Source organism: Pundamilia nyererei, unplaced genomic scaffold (assembly GCF_000239375.1).
Source record: "Pundamilia nyererei isolate P.nyererei 1_Seehausen unplaced genomic scaffold, PunNye1.0 scaffold00083, whole genome shotgun sequence".
In the NCBI taxonomy this organism is placed as follows: domain Eukaryota; kingdom Metazoa; phylum Chordata; class Actinopteri; order Cichliformes; family Cichlidae; genus Pundamilia; species Pundamilia nyererei.
This window is the reverse complement of record NW_005187484.1, coordinates 204,509-226,487: the sequence shown is the minus strand read 5'-3', so window position 1 is coordinate 226,487 and position 21,979 is coordinate 204,509. Positions and strand designations below refer to the sequence as shown.

The following is a 21,979-nucleotide window of genomic DNA, read 5'->3' as shown; positions in this document are numbered from 1 at the left end:
ACACACACACACACACACACACACACACACACACACACACACACACATTAATCAGCGGTTTTCAGATGACGGTGGCATTAATAGCTAATAATCACCACATAAGAGAAATGTATGATTAGTTCATCAACAGGTGTATGCTATAGTGGTCAGCGACAGTAGCCTGAAAATAACTGGCTAGTGTTAAACCTTTCCACAATGTCTGACTTCTGGCTTACAAACCTCTGGACTAACGATGAGGTCTGATCTGTGAAGTACACTAACAAGTGAATGGAAGAAAAAAAATCTGTCAGCAGAACTTGTTACCAGTAGTAATGGATTTAATGAATATATGGAAACAAAAGTATCCATTTTTGCTCAGTTTAGGACACTGATTATATTTCTAGAATTCTTCCAAGTTTTTCCAAGAGCCTAATTTCATGTTTCAATACCACACTAACAATAGAACAGGGGGGGGGGGACAAGACGGGAACAAACAGTGCACTTACAGAAAAATAAAAAACCAAAGATAGTTGGATAACTCATTAGGATGTGGTAATAACCGGGAACATTTAGCGTGTGATTGGAGAAACTGTATGTGTGTGTGATACTTCTATTAGTTAACAGCTCGAGAGAAGAAAGATAATTTTTTTTTACATTAGCTACTAATAACGACAATCATTATGGAAAAAACATATAAATAATAATAATCACTATCATCGTTATCGTGTGCGTTCATTTATATTCACTCCAGAAAGGTATTACATTATTAACGTTACCCTCTTATGAAATATACATGACAAAGCATAAAAATGCATAGTCTAATATCCTGGCCTCTGTGTGTCAAATGCATAGCCACTCACACACATGCATACTGAGAACAGTTCTAGTGAAAGCAAAGTCCACACTAATTAGGATCGGTCAACATCAAAGCAGTGGTTGGAACCCAGCTGAATATTAACAAAGGTGGAGCTGAAGAGACGCGGCAAACACAAACACAATGGATCAAGTGCAGCTCTTTGCTAAATAAAAGGAAATGGCAACAGAGGCAGGTGGAGCTATATATGAAGCAGATGTTGAACCTTATCAAAAATCACATCCTGACCAAACAGTATGCGCCACCTCTGACAAGACAGGCCTCCATTTTGTTATTTTTGTAAGAGAATCTGGACCGGGATCTCACATTTGGTAAAGAATAAGAAAATAAATGCCATATTTAACAGCCTTGCACAAACACGAAATGACATGTGGAGCAATCACTGTCAATTGTCACTGTCGATGAAGAGCCACCTCAACAGGACAAGTTAGAATTGAAGAAGCTTCTCGGATGAGAGGTGAAACATCTTCAAGCAACTCGAAGTCCAGACGTTTTTGTTTCCAAGCTCCTTAGACTACGATGACCTGGATGACTGAGAACCTTCACAGACACTGTCGATTATGTATTTATTTATTATTAACATGGTGCCAGCCTGTGGTTCGGCTTCCGTGACTCCCTCCCTGTCAAAACCATCAGCCGCAGTTTTGGCTGAGGGCAACAAGGAATCTGTTTCCGACAAGCCAGCTTGGTGCGCTAGCCATTGTTGGAGACCGTTAGTTAGCTACCATCCGGCAACGCGAAATAGCCAACACTCCTGTCTGTGGACAGCTAACTAGCCTATGAAACTAGCTAGCTTCTTAGGCTACCTAAGAAGCTAGCTAACTTGAGATATATGCCCTGAAATGAGAATAGGTTTTTGAATACCGACTATGTAACAGTGCAAGCTATTTAAAGGTTGGGTGGCTCTGCCCAATGTGATTGTGGCAATCAACACCCAATCAGGATTGGCAGAATGAGATACATGCTTCTGAGGAATACTCAGGGAGGTGCATCCCATAGTGAGACATTGAAACAAATGCTAAGAGTCAGAACCTTTATTCACCCAGGAAATGAAACTCCTGAGAACAAGATTGTCTTTTAAGACAGTGTCCAGGGCCCAGACAGGCAGCATTAACCTAGCACGTATGAGTCTACAGTATCAACCTGTTAATTACAACATAGGCTCACCCTAAATCATGTCCTGATGTATTGTCTTTGCGGACTCTAATGAGGACCATTGTTTATAAAATGTAGATCATGCTGTTATTGAAGAAAACTCTAAGGTAGCGATGGAGCCCATAAACCAATCACTGAGGAAGTTGATGGCCATTTTCTCATAGGCATGCATACAACCTGAGGAGTCCCCCCCCCTGCTGGCCATTTGAAAGAATGCAAGATTCACACACTTTGGCATTACCACAGCCATCTTTTATATTCAATCTATGCATAAAAGTTATATAGTGTATATGCTGATCATATATTGGTAGTCAGATAGTTTTTACTATTATATGTATGCAGACATTAAAAAGAAATTCTCACATGACTATATCTTTTTTTTCTTTTTTAATTTTTGTTAGTTAGATTTATTTTATCATATTAATCCAATGGCGAGTCTGTTCTAGTCTGTTCTTCTAATAAACAGGTTAACTGGCTAGTTTATTATGACAATTATGAGGGAAAGAGTTTTCTTTTTTTTTTAATCTTGTTTTTCTATCTATAAAACAAGGGGCAGCTAATGTAACTGTTGGGGCTTCTTTCATGACGTTTTGACTGCCATGTCATTGTCTCTATTGAAATGGTGCCTGACCGATCTTGAATTTGCTTATTAGCACTGCCGGCAGGACTCAACCCATGGTGATTCAAAGAGCCGCGGACAATATGAATCATTCAATCAAATGGCACCATGTTGAGACACTGCCCCTCAAGTGCTGATTAGACAAAAATAAAAGATGGCTGAGCGAACATCAGTGCAATGTATGGAGATAGATCCACTCTTTTATGACGTGCTTTATCAAAACAGCACAAAACTCCACAGGGAACTTCTGCAGCGAATCTTTGGAGGCTCTGGACACAAATCATGCTGCTGTAACATGAAGTCACGGTCTTTGTCTTGGTGTCCTTTACAGTTCACTTCCTTGGTTATTTTGAAGGTTTTCCTGTGTTTTTACATCCTTACTTTTTCTTTTTCCCACTCTTTCAGTGTCATACACAGAGTTGAAACATCTTAATATCCCTTTCTCCTTGATGTGGATTTAGTGTATGCTTGTTTTAATCATTTTTGCCATTTTTCTGTTCAGCCCTCATCACATATCTAATAAAATAATTTTAGCAGCACATGTCAGAGTCGAACATTATCCATAACGGTAGATTTGGATTTCATTTGTGTTTTCTAACATCACTGCCACAATTCAGATCTATGGGATACCTCCTCACAAGGCAGGTGCCATTCTTTCATCGCATGCTTGTGATGAAACAGAGTTTGGTGAACCAGACTTACTCCCTGAGTTAAGCTCCACAGGATTTCAGCAGCTGACTGGTATCTTCAGACGTTAGAGGCAACCGCAACGCTACACCACTGCTGCTACTACTACTGAAACCCTGGTCACATGTGATGGCTTCAAAAAAATCCCACGCAGCTGAGTGGAAACACCTGAAGGAACCCTGCCAGATAAATTTAGCGGCAGTAAAGCACGCTCCGGCGCTCTTTCTTACAGTTAAGCGATCAGCTGTGAGGGGGCCCGGGGGCGAACGGTGTAGAGAGATGCCAGTTTTTGGTTGCGAGTTAATTGAAGAGCAGTGATTGAGAAGAAGGCCTCCTCATTATCTCTTAACAGAGCTCCTGTTTCATTAATCAATGTCTACTTGATTCAAGCTCGCCAGTTTATCGCCATTGTTTCCAAGCAACAATAAAGAGACGCTCGTAACCAACACACTCTTCAAAATCAGCGCTTCACTTTCATCTCTCCTTGTTTCCCTTTCCCTTTTCTCTCTCTCTGTCATGTTTCCCTCTAAGTGCTGTCTTTCACTGTCTCTGAAATCACTCACCACCACTTCTTGTCTGTCCTCTGCTTTAGCTGAACACTAATGGTAGTCTTTCTTTTTTCTCTCCTCCTGCTTCCCTTTATTCATAGTAATTGTCTTTATCCAATTCATCCTGTTTCTGTCCGTCACATACTGTTCCGGCAGAGCACAGGCCCTACGCAACATGAAACTAAATATCATCATTATAGTACTGGAACTCCTCCAATTATGCCTTCATGACCCAACATCAAAACCTGTTATTATCTCTATTATGTTAATGCAAATGTAAGGCAACCCAGTTTGTTTTCAGCCTTCTCCGTTTGGCCTCTAAAGCTGGAACACCCTGCTGATAAAGAAATACAGACCACATCCTTCAGTCTCCAACATCCCTGAGTACCTATTTGGTACTATTTGGTGCTCAGGAAGCAGCACCTCAGGCTTATAGACATACAGCTTCCCCAGATTGCTGTTTACTGATTACTCAGTGCTAGTTGGACGTTTTCTTTCCACCACTCAGCATTACAACAAATGGCCTAAATCCTCCATCACTAAGCTAGGCTATACATTTTATTATAAATAAAATAATGAATAAATTATTATAAATAATAACATAAATAATAATTATTTGATTATTATTGTTACTGACACCATGAGAAAGAACAAGGTGCTGATAGAGATCTTGTAGATATAGTAGTGGCCGTTACAGTGGTTAAATTGATTGCCATTAGGTAGAGGTACCTGAAGCAGCCATATAAGCTGCTTCTAAAGTGGAAAATCTCTAAAAACAAACAAACAAAACAGATCTAAAAGTAGCTTATTCTTTCAAGAGGAAGTGCTGGAGGAACTTGTACCTGTTGGGAAAACAATCAACTTGAGCAATTAAATTAATTCTTGAAAAATTAAGTTTCCTGAAACTTTTTGTGGACCTATAGTAAACCAGTAAGCATCCTGGTTCATTTCAACATCTTATATGCCTAATTGTCCCATTTTTGTGGTTACTGGCAGTCTAACATGGAGTGTAAGTGGGGAAAAGGCTATGCACAAAATATGAATTATAAGTCTTTCTAGATGGAAGTCTCAGGTCTGTTTGGAAGTGCTTATCTCATTAGATCCCACACTAGGGATCACAGCCTGGAGAAAACTTACTAGATGACCAAATTACCAGCGTATTAACGTTAATTTGTTTACATGGAAACAAAAATTGTTTCTTTCCACGTCTTGAAATTAGCTAGACACAACCTCACATGAACTACAAAACATTGCATATTACACTGTGTCACTATTATTTCAGCATGTGAAAACATAAAGTATAATCTCAGTTACAAAAACGTTGGGACACTGAGTAAAGTGTAAATAAATACAAAATGCAACGCCTTAAAAATCTCACATATCCATATTTGATTCGAAATGGGATACCTAAGGCATATCGAACATTTAAATGAACAGATTTGACTATTTCATGAAAAATATTAGCATGAAACAAGTTCAGGAACATTTTTACACTGATTGGTTACTTGTGTAAAAAGTTGAAAATGTATTAAAAGATCATCTGAGAGAGCCAGTGATTCTCAGAAGTGTAGACAATTGCAGATTAATACACCACTGTCCAGACTCCTAAATTTGCAAAGATTTTGAATATCTCATCATCTCCAGTACATGACATCATCAAAAAGACTCAAAGAATCTGGAGGAATCTCTGTAAGCAAGGGACAAGGCCAATCCTGTATTGGATGTCCTTGACCTTCAGGCCTTCAGACAGCACTGACAGATGTGATCAGGAACACTTCCAGAAATCACTGTCTCTGAACACCCACGTATGCAGGTTAAAGCTCTGTCATGCAGAGAAGAAGCCATATGTGAACATGATTCAGAAACACTGCTGTCTTCTCTGACCCAAAACTCATTTAAAATGGACTGAAAGCAGAAAACTGCTTTGTGATCAGATCAATCCAAATCTAAAATTCTTTGTGGGAAACATGAACGGCATATCCTCCAAACTAAAGAGGAGAGGGCCCTTGCTATCAGCATCTCTGGTGATACTGGGGTGCATTATTGCCTATCAAAAAGGTAGCTTGCACATCTGGAAAGGTATACACCAGGGGTGTCCAACTCCAGGCCTCAAGGGCCAGTGTCCTGCAGGTTTTTAGATGTATCCTTGAGCCAACACAGCTGATTTATATGGCTAAATTTTACCTCCTCAACATGCCTTGACGTTCTCCAGAGACCTGGTAATGAACTAATCATTTGATTCAGGTGTGTTGACCCAGGGTGAGATCTAAAACCTTGAGGCCTGGAGTTGGACAACCCTGGTATACACAGGTTTTAGAGCAGGGGTCCCCAACTCCAGGCCTTGAGGGCCGGTGTCCTGCAGGTTTTAGATCTCACCCTGAGAACCTTCACAGACCTTTGTGTTAACGTTTGCTTATCACCGCCATCTGCCACCAGTGCATAGAGCTTTGATCAGTAAATAGTAACAGAACAATTCTGATGAAAATCTCCAAAGTCCAAACAGTAATCTGGGGAAGCTATGTGTCTATAAGCCTCAGGTGCTGCTCCCTGAGTTTGAGTCACGAGGGGATAAACTATAAACACTGCCAGCGTATGGGCTCTGTGAAGTGTGTCGAAATCAGTTTCTTCCCTCACTGTCTTCATCTGCTCTTTTTAGTTTCCTTACTGTCACAGTAATAAACACAGATTGTTTCTCAGAATTTTACCCCTGTCATCCTCGGACCCTTCCCTTCTCTGCCGCTCTCCACATCATCCCATTCAACTGGTGGCATTTTCTTTCTCCTGCTTCCCTTTTGTTTCTCGCCACACCAGATTCTCCCAGCCTGTTGTTGGGCTTTTTCTTCTCTCTGTAGCAACAGCAGCATCCAGACTGAGAGAGGTTGTAAATCACAGCACTCTCTCCACTCTGTACCCATGCAGCAGACTCAGGCACTGCCAGGCATACTTGCAGGGAGGACGTCAATTCATCAGGCATGCAGGAAGTCAGTCTGTGAATGGCTTCAGTCAGTGAGCATCAGCGGTTAGTCTGAGCCTGGCTTCTCTTTCAGCATCACTGTTGACATTAACTTAAGGTAATAGAGCACGACAGGAAAGAACAGAGGAAGTGTGCAGAAAGAAAAAGCATCATTCACACAGCAGACTAAGCGACTACCTGTCGGAGCGTCTTCAGCATCTCCGTGGCTTCATCCTGCTTGCCCTGTTTGGCCATCAGCATCATCTCCTGGATCATGCCGATGCGGCGCTGGTAGGGTGGTGGTGGCGTCCCGCTACGGCTCAGCCTGTCCCCTGACTTCAGCATGAGGGAGGCTAAGATGTCTCCCCGCTCCTTGGTGGGTGTCCGCTTCCAACTGTGCTGAGGACTCGCTCCTGCAGGCTCCTGGCCTTTAGCCTGCTTGGCACCCATGGTGCTGCCTCTTAATGTGAACTGTGGCAACAAAGAGATTGGTCCCACAGAGCAGTCATGCAGCGGCAGCTTTGATTCCTGTGTCAGACACCTGCTTCAGTAAAACGTCAGCAGCTCATCACGTCTCTGTGAAATGTGGAAAGTGTGCCTGCTCCCAGAGTACAGTACAACACTGCAGATACGCTGAGAAGGAGCGCTGGTAGTTTTGTGCTGTTACTAACAGGAGCTGGAGCTCATGTAGGGAACAGGTCTTTGGATGCTGCCTGCCGCATGGCCGCAGAGCGCGGACTCAGCAGAGTCAGGCTGCCGGAGATCCCCAGCAGTGAGTCTGCCTCAGCGACAGCCTCCTATCCCGGACTCAACTTCAGCACCAAATATTTACCCTCTCCTCCTCCTCCCGAGCTGTCCTCTAGAACACAGCGCTCTGTCCTGGAGCAGAGGAGGAGCAGCGGGCGGAGGATCGCTGCTGCATGAAGCAGGGCATGGCAGTGTTTACGTCTGCGGTGCTCCTCGTTCTGCCCTGTCCCTCCTCGGCCGCTGGAAGTCCCGCTGTACCTGCAACAAAAGCAGCGCTGGTCCTCCTCCCGGCCTCACTCTCCATCATTCGCAGGCAGGAAGCAGAAGTCGCATCCGCGCCTCGTCCTGCTGTGTGCAGGCTGCGGCTCAGCGGGCTTTGACAGAAGGGGCCGGACTGAGGTGTCCCCTCCCCGGGACCGAATTATGTATCGCACCCTCTGTTCGAGTGCACGGGGGCGCGCAGCGAGTGCACGTGACCGCAAGTCTTCCTTCCTCCTGGCGGGGTGATGAGGAGAGGCAGGAGGAGGGCCGGGAGGGTATGAGCACTGCCAAGTGTCTAGTTACACGGCGCTGACGCTCCGTCTCCGCGGGGGAGGTTTTTCTACCAGAGTCCATTCAAAATGTGTCGGCTTGTAGCTGCACTGCTCACAGGCAGAAATGGACAGGGTGTCTGTCGAGATGAGTCATGCATTTTAAACAGTAGTCTTCTAAGAAAATCGGCCAACAGTGGACCTTGATTTAAGCATTTTGTATCTAACAATTTAAAAAAAAAATTTTTTGCGGAAATTGTCAACCACAACACCAACTTACAAGTTAATACCCGATTAGAGTAGATCTACTTTGTGCACTGCTCTGTGCAGTCACATTTATTTAAATCACACCTAAAGGGGCTTTAAATTGTAAAATAAAGAGCCCGCCCACAGAAAAAACCCCAACAATCACTTGGCGACAGTGGGAAAGAAAAACTCCCTTGCAAGGGGAAGAAACCTCCGGTAGAACCTGAGTCCCTAGTAAACTCAGGTTATGTGTCAGGGCTCAGGGAGGTGCAGCCTTGAGGCTGCACCTCCCTGAGCCCTGACACATAATTGGAGGGGTGCTCTTTTCTATACCCACCTCATCGTGGTGAACAAAGAGCTAAGAACACCTGACTACTGTCAGGTGTTCTTAGCATCACATTTTTCTGCCCACATTTTAGTTTTAAACCTGTTGCTAGAAGTTTAAGTGTCAGCCAAAATGATTTTCATATCAAAGCATATTTTTTTTGAAAGTTTATTACAAGTTTTTGTGAAATCTAGTTTTAATTGATTTTGTTTTTTTAGTTAGTTGGGATAAACTAAAACACATACATGAGTGTTTTCTCCAAAAAACAAATTGAAACAGCTGTCAGTTATTTATACTACCAGGGAAAGACCTGCACTGACATCTGGTGGCAGCTGTGTGAACCATTACATCAATGTGGTTATATTTAGCATCCCTAATAATTGTGGTAAGGCCTTACTTTTCTTGAGCTAGATAGTGACTCTCTCAAATAGCCCTAGAGATGGGTCGGTGACCCCCTGGCAACCACCGGTTACTAGGGACTCAGGTTTAAGCCAATTTTCCTGCCCACGTACAGGAAACAATTACACAAGTCTGATAGCTTCACACAAGCTCAAACTCAGCAGAAAGTCTGAATATTGTTCAAAAGGTGTATTTATTTTGCTTCTAATTACATCGGTATTTACAGTAGTATTTCAACCATCAAATCACTTTATCAAAGCAAAAAAAAAAAGTTAGTTTCTTTCCTCATTTTACAACTTTTAGGCTCATAACTCTTTTACAAAGTCACAGTCAGCCGACACATCCACATGTGCACAGGATCAAGATGACGGTTTGGTTTTTGTAGGGCGCAGACGGCGGAGAGGAAGGTGGACATCTTGCACACAAAACTCATCTTCTGGTAACATCATCGCTGATGACTCCACAGAGAGCTGCTTCTGTTCACAGTCAGTGGGGACCTGACCTGCCACCAGCAGGAGGAGAGTTCACAAGTCTTAGCCTTGTGACTTTTAGGTTTACTTAACAACACTGAACAAAAGTGGATGCATTTCAGAGTGTCTGAAGCACATTTAGAAATCAGATCTCCAAAAATCTACATCAATAACACACCATTAGTAATAGGCATTTATCCAATCACGGACACCTAAATGATCACACAAGTGAAGAATTCTAGAGTTTGGTACCCAAATTCTTCATCTGGAAATGTTTATGGCAGTTTTTATTTTTATCATCATCATCATCAGCATCATCCCCCCCCAGAAACAGCAGCATTAGAACAAATCTGGGTCAGGTTTAACGTTTTTCCTTTATGACTCGATTTTTGGCGTCCTGGGGAAGTTTTAGCCAACAGCAAATTAATACATGCAAAGCAGACAGACCACTTCTAAATGACCAAATACTGCTATGCTGCCATTTTGACTTTCTGTACTTTAGATTTATAGAGATGTGGTTTCATTTTTGACATTTCAGGGTGAGATATTTTTCCAGTTTGCTTCATTGTTGTGACACCGTAAATCTTATGTACTTTTACACTAACAGGCCCACACTTTGACACGTTCTCTGTCTCTTTAAGTGTCTAAAAAACCCAAAACAACAACAATTGGGGGAGAACGAAAAAGGGTTCAGGACAAGAGTACTGCATCATGTATAAAAATAAACTGGTCAATATTTCAGCTCGGCAGCAATAATTCACCTTCCAAACTCTCAGCTCTCTTCCACTTCACTGTGCTGATCTCCTCCAGTGCACAGGCTTGCAGATTGATTTTCTAGCCTAAATGAATTTACTGCTGGGGGGGGGGCAGAAAATAGGCAAGGTGGGCCTGCATTTAGATAATCTAGAAACTGCTAATAATTTCCCCTTTGCTTAGCTTTCCTGATGCTAGACTCAGGTTGAAGGCTGACAAGTCAGGGGCAACTCTAGATAATGACACAAGCAGGACTGGCAGCGTATCCCGGGCTTGAGGGTGGTAGCACACACTTAAAATGTGTAGCCAGCAGGAGGCGCTTTGTCATCCTTGTTGCTCTCCAAGGAGAAGGGAGGAATGCGGACATCAAAGTGGGAACCATCAGTTCTTTCGATGCGAAACGTTCCCCTAAAACAACAATAATAAAAACACTAAGTGAGAAAAGCTGAAAATACTTTGGATTTTATAGCATGTGAAGAAAGAGGTAGATGTAGACTCACCACATATGACCACTTGGGGCTTGTAGAGACACGTGGCTGCTGTATTGGAAGGCTGGCTGTTCTTTAGACAACACCGGCTCCTGTTAGGTAAGTACAAAGAGCTGAGCATTTCTAAACAAACGCGACAGTCTCCTCCTCACAGCCAGGACGACAGTCTGTTCATTCAACTCTGGAATCAGATCAAAATACTAACAGACAAGCAGAGCCAAGGCATCTGTATCATATCAGAACTGGGGTCTTGAAAAAATTCATCATTCATACTCTGGTGTTGAGGCCTTTGCATCAGTCAGGCATGTTTATTTTTAATATGATATGTAATATGCAATGTAATGATACCTAATGAAAGAATACAGTAAAAAAAAAAAAAAAATTACATCTCAGATGTCCTTTAAGTGGACTATGTTTGGTTAAAGGACGTCTTATGAAGCATGAGATCAGAATTCTATAATCCAATGTAAATTGCCACTTGATTCATTTATTTGCTTAACTTGTTTTGGACCGTAAACAAGGCGCGAATAGGACACCGGAAACAAAGCTCCCCACAGGAGTTTCCGCACCGGAAGTAGCATATGCTAACGTGCACATAGTCTATTACATACCTCAGTGTCAAAAACAATATAATATAATATATGACATGCATGCATATATGGTGTGTAATATTACTAATGTAATAGTATTATCTTAGAGGGATTGTGTGTCATTGCTAATCGTGTCTGTCGTTCTGTGGCCGGCTGCGTTTGTCCAACTCCACATCTCGTTGCTGTCTGTGGTTCTGCTCGTGTTTGTAAGCATGCTCACCCTGCCTACGACACCTCGTCCTCGGACCGTCTCCAGAGTTCCTGATAGGCTGAAGATCCTCCAGTGTCTCTCTCTCAGCTGAACCACCTCGTTGCCCAAGTTCTCCAGACGGATACAGTAGCGCCACTGCAGGAAGACAACACAAACAGATTTGAGCTGTTTATTTCTGTGTTTCACTGTCTTTAATTTACATGATAAAATATAAAACTACTCACCCAATAAACATGAGAGTTCTGGGCCTCCTAAGGACAACAAAGAATTAACCTTAGATTTCAAGCTAACTACAGAGGAGCATTTAAGCCTACAAATTAAAAAGAAACAGGCTGTAAGCCAACATCTTGCCAAGCACACCTAATAACACCAATGAAATGTGTTTGAGCTGTGAGGTGGTGGGGCTCAGGCTGTGCTGCAATAACAAATAATATACAAGTAATATCCGTAAAGATCCAGCTACCCTCATTCCCATGTAGAAGGGGATGACAGTGACTCTGATGTTCTCAGTTGTCTCTCTGTGGACGTCTGAGAGCTCCAGCCAGGGGTGGTTCTTCTCTTGCCATGCTTTAAGGGTGTCTCTGGCTGTGAATGGAGGAACTACAAAAACAAAAAAACAATCACATTAAAAATAGTCTGCTTCTTAGGCATTCTAGGTGGCCATTGAGTGGATCTTATAAGGATCGGAACCAAAAGTCAAACTACAAATGACAGTTTCACATAGGAGGCATAAACTTTAACATTACAAAACTTGCCACTCAAGCACTCAATCCTGCAGAAATTACCACCACCTTTATTCATGAAACTGCTCAGAGGATCGTCATGTTTACAAGATAAGACCTACATACATAAGATATGTAGGTCTGTCACAACTTTATGAAACAACTATGCTATGGAAGGAAACATGTCGACTACATCTGTTAGATATAGAAGAAACCTAGTGGACTTATACAAAACCACAGAGCTGAAAAAAGATCTGCGTTTACTTTTTGAAGGGTTGTACATGAGGAAGCGCTCAAACAGCTCATGCTGGATGGGGACCTGCTCTGTGGAGTTATAAGGCAGAATGTCTTCATGGCTCACATAGTCCAGACCTGAAGAGGAAAGCCAGAAACAGAACCATCATAACTACTAGAGCAGGGCGATACCAAAAATATTTATCACGATATACATTTGAAAATTTGCGATGACGATATAACTGACGATATAATTGACACTAGACAAAATACTTTACAACTCCACAACTTTATTAGTGCAAAATAAACCATCAATGTATTTTCACTTAAACAAGCAGCTGTTTTTTGCATTAAAGTTATATAAAAATGTAACAGTGCAAATGCAAATTCCTTGCTGACAGTTTAACCAAAAGGCATTTCCAGTGGACATTGCACTACTTGATGGGTTGTCAAAGCATTACGTCTATCGTAGGGAGGAGCCTCGCGGAGTGATACGTACTGTGCTTCAACATAATATTACCGTATTGCGTGTGTATAAGCTCTTTTTAAGTTTTGTGGATATTATACACTGTTATGCTGAGGATATGTCGGCCAATGTCCAGGGTTAGGGTCACTGTCGACTTTCAGAAAAATCAAAGGATTGATTTTAAGTGTGCCGTATTTTCCAAAAAACACAGTAATAACGGCGGTCTGCTAGCATGCTCTACCAAAAATAGTGCTTTGTTGTGTATCTGATGGACGAAAGCTAAACCAGTTCCACACCACTGAAGTTGCAGCATTTTTACAAACCAATTCTGGTTCATCTGTTTCATTCAACGATCCGCTTTCGCCCATGTCATTCTCTGTCGCCGCAGTGCCTTTTTCGCCATGTGCGTATGAAAACAAAGGCACAGCGCATGCGCGTTTTACCCATATTCTATCGCAACATTATACCGGTATTACCGTGACCGGTATGATATGGCCCAGCCCTAATAACTACCATTATCAAAAATGCTCTTTTCACAGAATTCAATATTTGAACATTTTGAGTAAATTACGTAATTTCCTCAGCACTGATAAAAGAACACCAGCTGCTTTTTTGCCCTTTTCTCTCTGACAGCAGGTTGGATGTGACTGTGTAAAAATAAGGTGTGCTCTATTCTGGCCAGACTCAAATTTAATGCTTAAAGTATGACCGCCAGTTTCTAATGCCAACTGTAAGACCCCAAGATAGACATCACCAGTAGGGGTGGGTTTTTATAATTGATTTATCGATTAAAATCGATTCTGGCTTGGATAACGTAAAATCAATTCATTAAAATCCTGAATCGATTTTTTAATATAAATTTATTTTGCCAGAATCTCTGGTGAAATCTCACAAAATTTCAATAACCACCAAACAGCTAAGACAGTAAATGAGAGCAGGAACACGGATTCTGCACAAAGACAAAACCCGTGGATCAGAATCAGTGAGATGTCGCCTTTCTCACAGTCGGGGCTGAAAGCCGACAGCTCGCTGATTCTGATCTGTCGGCGGGTCCGCGCTTTGTGTTCCCTTTATGTGCGGATTCTAAAGCTGTTAATTTGATGTCTCTCCAAACAATATTGACCGAACCAGCAGCAAAAGAAGATCCAAACTACGCTTCACATAAACATCGTCATGTATTCACTCTTACTTTTACTGTTTTGCTTCGACCACGATGCACAGCTCTCTCTCTCTCTGTCTGTCTGTACTTCAAGAACAGTTTCCTGTCTAAAAATCAGTTTTCTTCATTATTCGCTTGCTTGTTACACACAAGTCTACCGTTGTGTACAGCGCTGTCGGCTGACTTTTTTTTTTCGTTTTATATACTTCCGAAAAGAAAACCTAATTTCTGCCGTTCAATACTGAACAAATTTAAACTTTTTAAAATTATGCAAAATGCAAAACGCTTAGCCGTGTCTCTAATAAAACCGCTGTAACTTCCGAGGTAATGTTCATGTGTTGATTAATGGTTTTCTTTCGTTTTTGATCTACTGCAGAATATTTTTATAAAATCCCAGGCCAGGAAAATCACCTTCATGTTTTTCTGTGTTTTATCCTCAGCTACTTTGACACAAAGGCATCTGCTGTGATGCTTACACCTTTGATAAAGTCTTGCGTGTGTCAGCTTCCTTTTTATAGATACAAAAATATGTAAATGTACTGATCTGAGTTATAATATTTCTGGCTGTCAAAATTTCCCAGATTCAAATCGAATTGAATCGAATTAAATCGAATCGTGGATCAAATCGATTCGGGACCTTGTGAATCGGAATTGAATCGATTCTAGAAATCAGTGATGATACCCAGCCCTAATCACCAGCTATCTCCCGTCTTTTATTATGACAAAAGCCTCCATAAGAAATAAATGAAAAACAATCAGAATGTGAGTCAGATGTATGAGTGAGTGGCTCCTGACCAGTGTGCATACCTGGGATGGCGTACAGAGCCCTGCTGTCATCGTGGTTGGCCAGAAACGTCACTGCCTCCGTCTGGGACCTCTGAGACTGTCACAGCGCACAGACCAACAGTTACATACCTGCAGACCTCAACACTAATAAATACCTACAGTTTGAGTCCACCACAGTGGAGGGTTTGTCACCTAGCAACATTTCCACCCACTGCACTGCCTGAGATCACACAGACTGTGTCCACAATTGAGCTCAAGACAGTGGTTGACGCTCTGAATAACTACATGATCTCAGTACAAGCACAAGTTATACTTACTATATGAGGGCAGTCTCTGGTGTCAATGAGGACTTGGTAGTAAGTATGAGTCTTCCCCTTCACCTCCTTGGAGCCGTGGGCCCCTGGGGGCTCAGGTTTGCTGCAGGAAGAAGCACTACAAAATCAGTACACAACACACAAAACAACCACGCAGAAAGTCAAGCTGAGATGGGCATTTTAGCCCAGACCACCCTACCTGTCAGACATGGGAGGGGTGATGTCTCGATCATAGAGGCGGGCGTGCCATGGAAACAAGACGATGCCTCTGTAGCCAAACACGCTGTGGAGAAACAGCTAGGGGAGAGCCCGACAACAACAACGACGAGATAAGGCTTTCAGAAATTATAGATGTAGGACGCTCAATACACACAATGTTGTATGGGATTACAGTCACTAGAAGAGATGATGCAAACAGGTTATATGGACAACACTGAGTTACATAAACTGTTTCATAGGCCTGTTCTCTCTCACTCACTGTTCTGGCGTCGTTCATCATGTATAACTATAGACAAAGGTATGGGCAGTAATGCTGAACACTGGAGCAGAGCTGTTTCTATCCTCTCCACACTGTTGCTTTGTTCTGCACTACTTAAGATCCACCATACAGTGCCAGAGTAGGGAATTAAAGTCTGACCACTAAAGTAATAAGATTAAAGAACAAAGAAAGAAAGTCATGCAAGGGAGACACACACACACACGCGGTAGTCAAAGGGCATTTCTTATTTTCTTATTCATCTCTGGGAGTTATGTTAACTAAGCAGTTCCACATGCAGCCTCCCAGAATATTCTAAAGTATATTCTGCCCCCAATTTTAATATTTTTTTTGTAATATTCTCATATGGAACTTATTTTTTTTGGTCCAGAGCCTCTTCCCACTCTCAAACTCCAAGTGCACTGCTTTGGAGGTCTGCTGTGACCTGCAGCAGGCAGAGAACTGCTTCATGAGCCACTAGCCCAAACTCACCAAGGCTGCAGAGTAATCTAACTCTGTAACACTGTAATGGTCCGTGTGCAGTAGAAGGGCCTATGAAATTTATGTTAGTCATCTGTCTAATACAAGAGAAGGAACAAGAGCTAAACCAGATCATCAGCTAAACCAGATCATCAGCTTCGGTATAAGCATGAATAAAGTGTGAAGGTCTTACCTGTCCGGTTTCATATTTGCCGTGCTGCTTCACAGCCTCAAACACTCCCACAGTTTCTAGAATCTTCCCCTCAGGCCTGTTCCTGCCAAAAACAGGCAACATCATTACACTCTGAATCTGTGTGGGTCTGCATGCTACACAAAAATTGAACCAACAAAGCATGTATGGGACAGCACACCGGGTCGGGAAATTCCATAGATGCAACGACAGCAATTTGGAATTTGCCATCCTATGGAAAAAATATGCATTAAGCCCTATAGGAAGACAGGTCCTGCAGACTCTCTTCAGCCCTGATCTCAATCACAGTTTGATAATATTGTTAACACTTGCCCGTTGACGTGTTTTGTTCAAATACAGTTGGTCTCAAACTCATGCCCCCATCATTATTTCAGAACAAAACAAACAATACGTGTTGGCACCGATAACAACAGCTGGTCACTTCATATAAATAACACTCTTATTCTGTGCTTCCTGCAAAGCTAATCTTCACAACAGAAATGAAGAGCAGGGATTAATGAGGTGGATATATGGACGGGGAGATTTAATATTACACACCAAGTTGGACAAGTTGTATTGCACAAGAATAATCACAAGGTAAGCTGCTTTTATTAGAAATATGGTTACAAAACAACGAACATGCAGATTCTGAATGAATACCTCTGGGTAAGATCGGGAGGACAATACTGTACTCAGTTCTGATGGGTGACCATCTCAACTTTGCTTGAAAGACAAACCAAGTTCAGATGCAATCCAGGCAGAAATGTCAATCATGACGAGAGAGGGCTGAAAATTGAGTCAACGTGGAAGTGCCAAAAACTGCAGGGGGTATAATGGCCACTCAGTGCAATAAGAACCTGCGAAACTGTAACCAATTGGTGACAATGTTTTATCAAAACAGGTTAGGGTTGTTGTCCCACTAATAAGAAACAAGAGAGTGCAGTATTTGCCCTGAGGTCAGGGTGGTGCAGTCTCTGTGCTGCTGGGATAGCCTCCAGCCCAAAGACTTTAGAATATGGATGAACACTTTAAAGATGTCAAATGATGAGAACAAGAATGAGCCTATGCAAACATGCACAACTGGCCTAAGTTACTCTTTAACCCCTTTGGGCTCCTCTTCACTTTCTACTTGTGCAGCAACCTGAGACAAGTCGATACACTGTCCACAGATAATCGCCAATCTAAATTTAGCCACACTGCTACAAACTCTGGACCCAGCCTCAGCCAACAGCTAGCCCTTGTCAACAACACGCCTTGCCAAGAACAGAAACTATCCATGTCACTGTCCATCCATTTGGGTTGGGGATTTGTGCCATTGAGCAGTCAACATATCACAGAAAAGCTTGGTAAAAATATAAAAATATCAGTATGTCATCAGATATCATTACACAAGGAAAAGGTTGCATAAACAAATCTTAACGATACAAGAGTGTGCTGATTCACCGCTGCTATTCCAACCAGCGTGTGGGCACTCACCCACCTGTCCACCCACCTTTACTCTCTCTCACAGAACAGATAAATCAAGCACACTCTGCCTCTTTCTGTCCACACCTGCAATCTTTGGGCTTTCACTGGTGACCATTGAGGACGTGAAACCAAAGCTGAGAAATCAATAATGAGCTAACCATTTCACTGTCCACACAACTAATTAATAAACATTAAGAATATCTAGAAAAAGACTGAAAGCCAGAGCTACAGTACAATAAAAGCATGAGCAGTAAGCAAAGTTAAAATCTTCACTACTCCTTGGGAGCTTTACTACGGTCTTTTCTTACAGTAGGTTGTGTTTCATCTCCCTCCTTCAGCTGACACAACTCTACTTTCTTGTCTGCTGGCTCTCTTTTCTATTGTCTCCATTGCGGCTCTGTTCCTTGCACTTCCCAGTTTACAGAGCAGTTCCATTATAAATTTGAGCTACAGATACATACTGATCCAGTTAATCTGAAACTTTAATTTTGCTGTTGCTTCTACTAGAGATGACACGTTAACCTGTTTAACATCAACTTCACTGGCACGCCTGTTTACACACGTCCTTTCAGCATTTTTTTCCTGAGCACAAACAATGTCAGTTCATATATATTTATATTTTTAACCAGCTAGTCCATGCCTGGATTCCTTCCAAGCACACATCTCTGATTCCTGCCTGTGCTTGTTACAGAGTCTTCCCGATACATCCCAGTCTTGCAGAGACAGGGAAAGATTGCAGAGTGCTTGGATATCAGCTCACGGCTCTTCTCGCCAGTCTTACTGTACATTAGATCACTGAAGTCATGTATAAATTTACAACATTATACAAGCTTTACAGTTAATACTTGCAAGCCTGTACTGAATTTTAAGGCCTGATAATGACCCGGGGAATTATATGCCCAATTTTAAAATTAAGAATAACTAGATTAAGTGTTAATCTTAAAGAAATACTGCTTTTGTGGTTGCTGCAATGCTGTCGGTGGTTAATACAACTCCATTTTTAGTTTCAGTATATAATATTTGGTACAAGCCTGTCAGCAGTAAGACAATTAACTTCATTTACACCAAGGTAACTCTCCCATTACCAGGTCTGACTGTATAAGATCAGTCCACCAATCATCAACGATTGAGTATTGGGTTGATTTAAGTCCTAAATAACAGGAGAGGCAAATATTAACACACAAAACTGAGATACTGACAGGGAGCCAACAGGTGTCTGAATGATGTTAATAAGACAGTGCCTCTGTGCAGCCTGCAAACTGCAGCCTGTGCAGCACCAAATGTTTTAAGGGTCTCTCAGTTGTTCTCTTCACTAAAATGACAGTGCCAGCATTAATAATAAGGAAATAATACAATACACTACACTATCAGGATAACGCAGATATTGCTGAATAACTTTTCAAAGCCTATATTTGTGCTACTAAATTCTTTCAAAACTGCCAAACCACTGAAGAAGAATCTTCCCAAATGTTTACTGTGTAGTTAAACATGTACTGAATTGACGCCATAGGTTGGAAGCAGTAACAACATCAAATGCTGCTCAACTAATGCTGGCAAGCTACTTAACAGCCAATATCTGTGCCTTCTTCATTTCTTGCTGGTAAATCCTCCTCTTTCAGATGGACTCTAAAGTAGGGCTGGGCAATATGAGGAAAATCTAAAATCACAATTTTTTTTGGCTACATCACCATATATACACAGTGATATGTTTAACCTCCAAAATCCATATAGAGCCTAAAATTGCACTGGTATACGCATTCAAATCGACCATTCAATGTTCTTTTTTTCCCCTTCTTTGAATACAAAAAACCTGAATGAAATGAAAGGTTTTATTTCAACTACTTTTTAACCATTAGTTCTACACAGAGATTTTTCACAAATGACTCTACAGTCACAGTAAGTCTCTCTGTGGTCAACACTAGACCTTTAACAAAAGATCATAGCAACAAAAAAGGACATCAAGCAATAATTCACAAGACAATATAAAACAACCAAAATGAAAAGGGTGCTTTTTATGCTTATGACGTATAAAATCTATACAATAAAAAATGTGATGACCTCAAATTACAGAAACAAAAGTCTAGATAGTGACTACAAAACAACTGACCAAGAACAGTCACAGGAAATCACAGCTGGTTTATTTAACATTTTATTTGCAGTATTTTCCTATCTGGTAAAATATAAACATGCATGTTCAGTGCAGTGCGCCAGGTAGAAAAGAAGGGGGAGATTAAAGATGCATTCGCAGCGTGTGGGAGGAAAAAAAAAAAATTTCAGCGAATTACATGCAGATAGCTTATTAATGCTACTGATACCCGATGGTTACAATAAAGACATTTCAACTATTGTACGTGGAAAAACTCGAGGTACCCATGGGTCGCCACAGCAGATTATCTGCCTCCATATCCCAGCATTCTCCTCTGTCACACCATGTTCTCTTTCACTCACTACATCCATGAATCTTTTATGTGTTATTCAACTTTTCTTCCTGCCTGGCAGCTCCATATTCAATGTGCTTTAGCCAGTTAATCAGCTTTCTCTCTCTTATGCACATGTTCAAACATCTCAGCCTCACCTTTCTAGCTTTGCCTCCAACCTGCTCAAACTGAGCTGTCCCCCTGAGGTCTTCGTCCTGGTCACTCCAAATGAAAATCTTACCATCTTCAGCTCTGCCAAATGTGTTTATGTTAGTGCCACCATCTCCAAACTATACATCACAGCAGGTCTCGGTTACTACCATGTAATCCTTCCCCTTTTTTGGACAGCTGGACCCATGTATTTTAAAACCTCCAGGTGTAAGAGTGATGCAGGCAGCCTGCATCACTCTTACACCTGCCTCCTGCTTATTCACACACATGCATTCTGTCTTGCTTCTATTAACTTTCATGTCTCTTCTTTCCAGAGCATACCTCCACCTCTCCAGGCTCTCTACCACCTGCTCCTACCTACTCTCACTACAGATCACACCTCGCTTTCTAATGTGTTGTCTGCAAACATGGCACGGAGACTCCTGCCTGACCTCAACTGTCAGCCTGTCATCATCACTGCAAATAAGGAGCCCAGATCTGATCTCAGTTGTAAATCTCACCTTTTACTCCAACCACACACCTCAGCACTGTCTGGCTTGCCCTCATACATGTCCTGCACCACCCTTCTATACTTCTAACACTCCTGACTTCCTCATGCAGTACCACAGTTCCTCTCTTAGCACCCAATCACGTCTTCTCCGATCCACAAAGACACAGTGAAGCGCCTTATAAACTTCTCTATACTTCTCCATCAACACTCTTAAAGCAAACATCAAATCTGTAGTGCTCTGAAGCCACACTGCTGCTCACTGATCACCACCTCTCTTTATAACCTAACTTCAAAAACTGCTTCACATATCTTCATGGTATGGCTCATCAGCTTTCTTCCTCTGTAGTTACAACAGCTCTGCACATCACCCTTGCTCCGAGTCCCAATTCATTTGCACATCGGACTCACTATGCAGGTATCATCTACCTACAGGCAGCTGTCCACTTAATAGCAGCATGGCCAGTGTCTTTAACTAACGATGCCATTTTGAAGAGCTCGTGCTTAGCTAAAGTCTTTAGCATGCTAGCTCTGGCATATGAGGACAGTTGAGGATTCTTACCGTGACGACATAAACCTCCTCTGCTGAACACCGTCAGGCAGGCCGCAAGCTCGGCATAGTAACCGCGGTCTGTATGCCTCGAACCCGCAGCTGGTGTCAACGACACTCAGTATTCTGTGAGCATGCTTCTTGTTGTATTTACTGACACTACTCAACAACCCTCGACGTAATGCACTAGCCGCCATCTTTCCAATACTAGCACAGTCACACACGTATTATATCGTTTGTCCTCCAGCGCTGAGAGCCAATCATAGCTGAGCTGCCTTCATGGAACGACTGTAATAACAAAACCAAACGCTTAACGTTCAGTAACCTTCTTTTAATTATTTTCGTTTACAACAAATATGACCTTCATTGTAGTCGGAAAAGAAAAGTTTAACACTCCTTTATTTTCATTCCACCATTTCATTGGTTAAAATGCTGATTGCGAACCGGTAGTTTGGGACAATTTAGTGTTGGAAAGTTGTGTCCCATC

General features: G+C 42.0%; 2 protein-coding genes across 3 annotated transcripts in view; both read right to left on the bottom strand.

Annotated features, from left to right (window-relative positions):
- The window catches only part of lrrc75a (leucine rich repeat containing 75A), a 66,502-nt gene extending 58,470 nt beyond the window's left edge, over positions 1 to 8,032 (bottom strand). The window contains exon 1 of the mRNA XM_013912187.1: positions 7,014 to 8,032. Coding sequence (XP_013767641.1) covers positions 7,014 to 7,265 — 252 coding nt within the window. The 5' untranslated portion in view covers positions 7,266 to 8,032. The remainder of the gene's footprint in view (positions 1 to 7,013) is intronic.
- Positions 8,033 to 9,236: 1,204 nt separating this feature from the next.
- On the bottom strand, positions 9,237 to 21,767 carry poldip2 (polymerase (DNA-directed), delta interacting protein 2). 2 transcript variants are annotated; one of them, XM_005738305.2, is made up of 11 exons: positions 21,505 to 21,767; positions 16,404 to 16,485; positions 15,455 to 15,552; positions 15,259 to 15,358; positions 14,963 to 15,038; positions 12,561 to 12,668; positions 12,038 to 12,174; positions 11,799 to 11,825; positions 11,584 to 11,709; positions 10,786 to 10,865; positions 9,237 to 10,693 (listed from the first exon to the last, which is right to left on the bottom strand). In XM_005738305.2, exons 1-11 carry the CDS (start codon positions 21,687 to 21,689, stop codon positions 10,579 to 10,581), a joined length of 1,134 nt encoding a protein of 377 aa, XP_005738362.1. In that variant the 5' UTR covers positions 21,690 to 21,767; the 3' UTR covers positions 9,237 to 10,578. The 2 variants fall into 2 exon arrangements, with proteins under 2 accessions (XP_005738362.1, XP_005738363.1); XM_005738306.2 differs by having other exon boundaries at positions 16,404 to 16,479.
- Between the last annotated feature and the right edge of the window lie 212 nt (positions 21,768 to 21,979).

Bases quoted from the DNA above. Each gene is read 5' to 3' on its own strand.
- poldip2 (XM_005738305.2), bottom strand. From the start codon at position 21,689: ATGGCGGCTAGTGCATTACGTCGAGGGTTGTTGAGTAGTGTCAGTAAA. The intron at 15,553-16,403 runs GTAAGACCTTCA...GCTCTCCCCTAG, and splicing joins GCAAATATGAAACCGGACAG to CTGTTTCTCCACAGCGTGTT. The intron at 10,694-10,785 runs GTGAGTCTACAT...TTGTTGTTTTAG, and splicing joins GCCCCAAGTGGTCATATGTG to GGGAACGTTTCGCATCGAAA.